General features: G+C 39.0%; 1 protein-coding gene across 1 annotated transcript; it reads left to right on the top strand.

Annotated features, from left to right (window-relative positions):
• LOC18785776 (DEAD-box ATP-dependent RNA helicase 31) lies at positions 1,487-6,001 on the top strand. The gene is made up of 10 exons (XM_007218855.2): positions 1,487-2,656; positions 2,731-2,837; positions 3,113-3,168; positions 3,313-3,537; positions 3,913-4,119; positions 4,229-4,315; positions 4,444-4,539; positions 4,776-4,991; positions 5,372-5,554; positions 5,648-6,001. The coding sequence occupies exons 1-10, from the start codon at positions 1,557-1,559 to the stop codon at positions 5,873-5,875; spliced, it is 2,505 nt and encodes an 834-aa protein (XP_007218917.2). The 5' UTR covers positions 1,487-1,556; the 3' UTR covers positions 5,876-6,001.

Here is a 7,628-nt window from a genome sequence, read left to right as displayed (position 1 = left end):
GTCAAACAATATGAGTAGAATATTTTTCAGGTTGTATTTCATTCTCTAAAAGAATGTATTTATAGTACAATGATGTAACCTTAGTAAGGTCAAACTAGGAAACAAGATAAAAACCTAATTACATAATATCTGTACAAAAAGAAAAGAAATATAATTCTAATAAACTAAAAAATTGCTCTCACCAGAATTCTATACTAGAGGTAAATATTTGATTCTCATCCGTACTAGTCTTTAATTTTGAATTTGATTTAAGCATTCTTTTCAACCATGAACACAACAACACAGACTTAGAAAATGATGCTGCGAAGGAGCAGAAATACCTTTGTCTTTTGCCTGCTCCTTTTTCAAATTCTAAAAAGTCGGTTTTTATGAGCAGCAACGTGGCAGCATCGTATTGGAAATTACTGGTTCAGGTTGAAAAGCATTATAGAAAAAAGCAGATTATATAAAAAGTCGTATTGTATGCATCAAGACGTCCAATCTAATTTCTTAGTATGCAACAGACAACTCAGACACCTCTTGAATCCAAAAAAAAAAACCTCTTTGATAAAAGGTTTTGTTGTGTTTGTTTGTTTGTAGCAACGTTAGGGGCCCGAAGGTTGTTCAGACCTATTAGGGAATTATTGGAGGGAGGCAAGGACCACTTTCATTCATATCATCTTTATCTTCTACCTTCTTTCTACTTCATGCTTATGTGACTTTTGTCCATGCTCTTGGTAATTTTGGTTTTTGCTTTTAACAACTCAAGAGTTGTGTCGGGCCACTTCCTAGTCTTTCTAAAACTTGGTTATAAGCTTGACATTAATCAACGGTTGTTAGTCATTCATTATTGATTTTAATAAACATCGCTTGTAGGGTTTTGCCGCTACACATTATTTTCCTCTTTGCCATCTCGTATGATTTGAAAAAAAAAATTACATGTTTAATTTTTATTTTATTTTATACTTTTTTTGTGGTTATAATTTTATATTAGAGACATGCATATCTAATAGATTCGTATCTAGAGACAGGAAATCGAGGATGGATATGAGGGTGGTAAATTCGACCTCACCCTGTCTAGTGCGTAGTGAATTGTTTCCTCCATTTTTTTTTTGTGGGTAAATAATTAAATTTATAGTACATGTGAGTTAGGCCAGTTCGTCAAGGTAGTATGCCCGCCTCCTTGCACTCGAGTTTGATTCCCGTCCCTTACATATTTGCATTGTCAATTTTTTTTTTAAAAAAAATTGTAATTTATGGTTGGCCAAATTTGGTGATGTGAAATGCTTGGTGTCTCATTGGCAGCAAACAAATGTTTATTTGGGCCAAGACTAGTTTTGACAAAATTCTGAGTCTATGACGGGCCAGCCTTTGAAAAAGCAAAAAGGACCGGACGTCTCTGGTGTGGGTTTATACACACTAGCACTCGACTAAAAACGGTGTCGTTTATGTTTGGAGCCTAAACCCAACCCTATCCTATCCTAAACTATAAAAATGATCACTTGCATTTCGTAAAACCCTAAACCCTAAATCCCCATTTCGGGGACTTCTCACACCTTTCCACCACAAGAACCTCCATGAAAACGACGTCATTTTCGACTACGTTCATGCCCGTTAGACTCTTACCCCAACTCCGACTCCTCAGCACTTCTCTTCCGGCGACCCATTTCCCACCCATGAAGTTCGCGCCTACCCTTTCGTCCTCTCGGGCCGTGCCCATTTTGTCTCGGGTCTTCCCATTGAGGCTGAGGTACATGGGCTTAGGTTTTCGTCGTTCGTTGCAGACTGAGCGGGCATTCTCGACTCGTGCCTTCCGAGGCCCCAGAACCGGGTCGGGCTCCGAGTTGCCACGTGGGTATGAGAGAAGGGCTGGTGGAGCTTCGAAGAGCCTGATAGAGGACGAGGCTGAGCTTAGTGACTGGGTCAGCGAGTTGAGGAGTGACTCGCCCCGAGGACGAGAGGACGAATTGGAGGGTCGTAGAGGTAGGGTTAGAGAGAGGGGTACTGACAGAGAGTCTTATCCGATTAAAAAGAGCAGGAGAGAGAGTGACTCGGGCGATTTTGGTGAGTCTAGAAGGCGAGATTTTCGGTCCCCAAATCAGTCATTTACGAGAAATGGAGGTATAAGTAAGCGGTTCGATAATAAATCTGAGGGCGATAAGAAAGATAGACCATTTCCACCCAGAAACAATCGCGGGAACTCAAATTCAAGTGGCGAGTTTGGTGATTCGAGCAGGCGAAGATTTCCTAACCCAAATGAATATTTTTCGAGAAATTCAGGGATAAGTAAGCGGTTTGATAACAAATTTCAGAGTGATGATGATAAGGAAGACGGGTTGTTTCCGCGCAGAAATAATCGCGGGAATTCAAATTTGAAAGCGGATTCATTTACTAGGAATGGAGGTGTCGAGGGTCTAAGAAGCGGTGGAAGAGGGACTGGTAAAACATTGCGTGTGATGGATGATACTGAAGAGGAGGAGGAAAAACCGACCGGTGTTAGGATTGAGGATTTTCTTAGTGAGGAAGAGAGTGATACTGCTATTTCTGATGATGATGGCTATGGAGTATTAAGAGAAAAAAGTGCAACTTCTTTGTTTGGTTCGGATAATGAAGTGAGCGTAAAGGTTTTGCCGAAAAGTTCACCTGGAAGCTCTGACTCTTATTTGAGTGAATCTCGGTATATATAAATCACCATTTCTATAATGAATTTGGGGACACGTTTCTTGTTTAACTTGTTTTGAATGTTTTCAGGTTTGATCAATGTTCTGTCTCTCCACTGTCCTTGAAAGGAATCAAGGATGCAGGATATGAAAAAATGACTGTAGTACAGGAGGCTACTCTTCCAGTAATACTCAAAGGTTTGTTTTTGTTTGTTTCTTTACAAAATGTTGCACAAACTTTACAATAACTACTATAAAATCCCAGTACCCATCTGTTTTTTTTAACAATGGGTCTTTGAGATGACTACTGTAAGACCCCAGTAACCATCAATTCCATTGTTTAATCCGCAATAACCATAAGGTCAAGTATGTTTGTTATTTCTTTGGTTTTTTTTTAGCCCTTTAGAGTTTATTGTTCTGCCATGTGTGTCCATTTTATTAAAGTGCTTATTCTAATTAATTATGTTTTCTAGGTAAGGATGTTCTGGCCAAGGCTAAAACAGGGACTGGAAAAACTGTGGCGTTCTTGGTATGACATCTCATTTGTGTCTGTCTGTGTGAATGAATGGTCCATACTACTTTTTATTTATTTAAGGCACTGCATTTGTACTGTTAATATATATAGCGGCAGGGGATTTTTCATCCTATTTGATGTTGAAATTCTTTGTTGCAGCTTCCATCAATTGAAGTTGTTGTAAAATCACCTCCTATTACCCGTGATCAAAAGCGACCCCCAATTCTGGTACTTGTAATATGCCCAACTCGAGAGCTGGCAAGTCAAGCTTCTGCAGAAGCCAATAAGTTATTGAAGTATCATCCTTCTATTGGCGTTCAAGTTGTGATTGGAGGTACAAGACTTGCTTTAGAACAGAAACGCATACAAGCAAACCCTTGCCAGGTAAGATTTTAATCATTGCTGGACGACTTTGTCATTTACGGTAACGTCCTGTTTTATTCACTTCACTGTCGATCATCAACTGAGCTTATACATTGACAAAGCGCTGCAATATCATGGGATAGTTAAGTGGCTTTTATTAAGTTGAATTAAGGTTGAATTGAGAGGGAGAGGTCGGATGAAGGTAGTAGGTTCTATTTACTGGATTCATTCCTGTTATTATTTTCACTTAATGAATTCCCAGTAAATTTGATACTGGCTTTTTGCTACGAGTATGCTGTAATAATGGTGCCAACTAAGGACAAAGATGAAAATTCACGTCAACATATACATGTTTATAGACGTTTATTTGTGATTTGACACATTAAAAACTTGCAGATTCTTGTAGCTACACCTGGAAGGCTCAAAGATCACATTGAGAATACCGCAGGTTTCGCAACTAGGCTGATGGGTGTCAAAGTCCTTGTACTTGACGAAGCTGATCATTTGCTGGATATGGGATTCCGTAAAGACATTGAAAGGATTATTTCAAATGTCCCCAAACAACGGCAGACACTTCTGTTTTCTGCCACAGTTCCAGAAGAGGTTTCTTTCACTACTTTTTTGTGTGGTAATGTGATTTTTTGGGATAAAAAATAAAAGAAACTTACATATACATATGTTACATGTGAACATCAATCTTTCCTGATTGTAGGTCCGTCAAATATGTCACATTGCTTTAAAAAGAGATCATGAGTATATCAATACAGTTCAAGAAGGCAGTGAAGAGACGCATGCACAGGTAGGTTCTTTTATATTATGTGTGTGTGTATTTGTATATGTCTATATATATATATACGTATATATGTATATATGTATATATTATGCATTGTTCATATTTCTATTCTAAAAAGAAATGGATGATTTCAGGTCAGACAGACGCATTTAGTCACTCCATTGGACAAGCATTTTTCCCAAGTATATGCTCTTCTTAAAGAGCATATTGCAGATGATGTTGAATATAAGGTATGCATTGTATTACCACAAAAGCCCATGCTGCTGACTTCATGCATCTAAACTTTTGGTTGAACAGTTGATAGTGTTTGTCATTAGGGACTAGTTTATTGAATCGGTAATATCACGGACTTTTTTCAGAAAGGCATTTATGTTACCACCGTTACTACAATCTTGATTAAAACATGTGGTCTTTATCACAAGTATTGCAATCTTATCTAAACCATGCCATTTTTTATTTTGCATAGGTTCTTGTATTCTGCACTACTGCTATGGTCACACGATTGGTTGCAGACCTTCTTGGTGAGCTGAACTTGAACGTCAGGGAGATCCATTCTAGGAAGCCACAGAGTTATAGAACCCGAGTTTCTGATGAATTTCGGAAATCAAAGGGTCTTATTCTTGTAACTTCTGATGTATCTGCACGTGGGGTCGATTATCCAGATGTTACCCTAGTCATACAGGTAATATACAATGTCAATTATTAGCTTATGCAGACTTCACTTGACTTCATGGCCATTTGTCATTGTTTTTAGCTTGCAATATTTAGGACTTCGCATTTTAGTTGTTGCTTGTTAGATGCATTCTTGTAACACATTGACAAGGTAAAAAAATATATCTTGTTGCTTTATTCCTCCTTATGAATCTTTTACAGAGTTCCTAGGCATTTCAGAATTTGGCATTTAATTTGTAATGCAAAACTGGTTACTTTATTTGAACAAGACTTCAGTTTCTTTACCTTTGTTTAAGCCCCAAGGTTAGTTTCGATAAATATTTTTTGGAACTTCAGCTGTCGCGGATTTAAAACCCAGCTTCCCCCTCCCCCCTTCTGTTTCATTCACAGGTGGGCGTGCCAGCTGATAGACAACAGTATATACACCGACTTGGTAGAACCGGTCGTAAAGGCAAAGAAGGGCAAGGAATATTGTTACTGGCTCCTTGGGAGGAATTCTTCTTGTCCACTATTAAGGATTTGCCAATAACCAAGGGTTCCGTACCTTCAGTTGATCCAGACACTACGAAGAAGGTGGGTTTCTCCATCTCTCTCAGTTCTCTCTTCCCATTTTCCTCGAAGCTTACAGTTTTATCCAAAATTAAATGTTGGCATTGTATCTAACAGGTGGAACGAGCGCTATCCAAAGTGGAGATGAAGAACAAAGAGGCAGCATATCAAGCGTGGCTTGGGTATTACAATTCGAATAAGAAAGTGGGGCGCGATAAGCATAGGCTTGTGGAGCTTGCTAACGAGTTTAGCCGAAGCATGGGGCTGGATAATCCTCCAGCCATTCCCAAGCTTGTTCTTGGCAAGATGGGGCTTAAGAATGTCCCTGGATTGCGTTCCAAGTAGTTAGCAGCTTCGGCTGTTGATTTGATTGCCCCAATTACTACTTGTTGACAACTGGAAAACTATATCAAATAGAAGAGATTTCTTATATTTTACGTTTTCCATTAATTTTGTATTTGAAGTTTCACCTCTGCTTCTGCCATGCACGGCTAACAACACAAAATTAAACATTTTAGTTGAAAAATCTGGCTAGTTTTAATAAAACTTATTTTGTCAACTAATAAGAAGTAATAAAAGAACGAATGCATTGCCAAGGCTCTAATCCGCGAACCCAATGTGCCCTTAGTCCTCATTTGCAAGCTTGGCTCCTTTGTTTTTATTTATTTTTATAATAATATTTCCCAATTGGTTTCAATAAAGTTATCTTTCTTTGATAAAACATAAATAAATATCCCGATTGCTTTGGGTTTTCTATATTAATTTAATAGGATAATATTAATGTTGATTCTCCTATTTAAAATTGATTTTCATGTAGAGCCCAGTATACAAGGGGCGTTCAACCTACAACCTCATATGCAATTTTTTGTCAATCACTCAACTCTCTCTCTCTCTCTCTCTCTCTCTCAAATTATTAGATTTTATTATGCAGATCCGCCACTGCTTCCGTGGGAAGGAGAAAACGAGTGCGCAGGGCAAACCCAAACACAAAGAAGAAGATCAATATCAAAACGCCATGGTCACCAACCAAAATTACAGGCCTTACTTGCCTGACGACATGATCTACCAAATTCTCCGACGTCTCCCCACCAAAGCTGCAGTCCGGACGAGCTCTCTTTCCAAGCAATGGGAAGGTGTCTGGTCTCTCCTTCCCTCGCTAGATTTCGACGAGGGCGGTAACCCTGACAATTATTTTCGCCACAACGACGTCGTTGACACCGAAAACTTACTTCGACATAAAAGGTTCGTCAACAACATCTTGGCAAAGTGTTTGGAATATCGTCAAGAACACAAGAACCAGAAAGATGTCTTGGATAAACTGAAAATCCACATGGAATGGTACTCAGCTAAAGACGACGTAACCCTTATAAATAAATGGTTGGACTTTTCATTTGAGACAGTGTGAAAGAGTTAGATATCTGCCTCAGAATTAGTAAGTTGGATTGGAATCCTTCGGATCGTGGGTTGTCGTTTTACCACTTCATATCTCGGAGGACCTTTTTTAATGCAAAATCTTTGACTGCTCTAACATTGGAGCACGGGAGAATAAAAAGCCCACCGTATACACAAGCCTTCTTCCCTCTTTGAAAACCGTGTGCCTCGCAAGTGTCTTCTTCGATAAATATGCTCTCTTCTCCTTAATTCGGTGGGAGTGCCCTTCCATCGAGTCCTTGTCACTAGCTGCATGTTCTTTTGAGGATTCCGTATTTAATGTTTCAAGTTCCAGTCTCAAATCGTTGGAGGTTATGGATTGCACGGCTCGGAAAGTTGAAGTTGGAGAATCTGTGAATCTTGAATGTTTTACCCTCGTTTCATTACAATTTCCGCTTGCGGAGATGTGCCTGAAAAAATCTGATAACTTGAGATATATCGACATCTATGCTTACCACTTAAAAAGTATTTTGTTAGTAGGATGCCATCAAAGTGTGAAGGTCACAATCTGGACTCCAAGTCTACTTTATTTAGATTTCAGTGGTTGTGTGAGTTACTCCAATTTTCATGTGAAAGCTCCAAATTTAATGTTGGCAAGAATTGGACTTTGGGACGAAGAGATATCCCCCATCGATCGCCCGTGGAAACTGTCAAGAAAATGGGCACC

This window comes from Prunus persica, chromosome G2, assembly GCF_000346465.2.
Source record: "Prunus persica cultivar Lovell chromosome G2, Prunus_persica_NCBIv2, whole genome shotgun sequence".
Classification (NCBI taxonomy): Eukaryota; Viridiplantae; Streptophyta; class Magnoliopsida; order Rosales; family Rosaceae; genus Prunus; species Prunus persica.
This window is presented reverse-complemented; position numbering and strand designations above follow the sequence as displayed.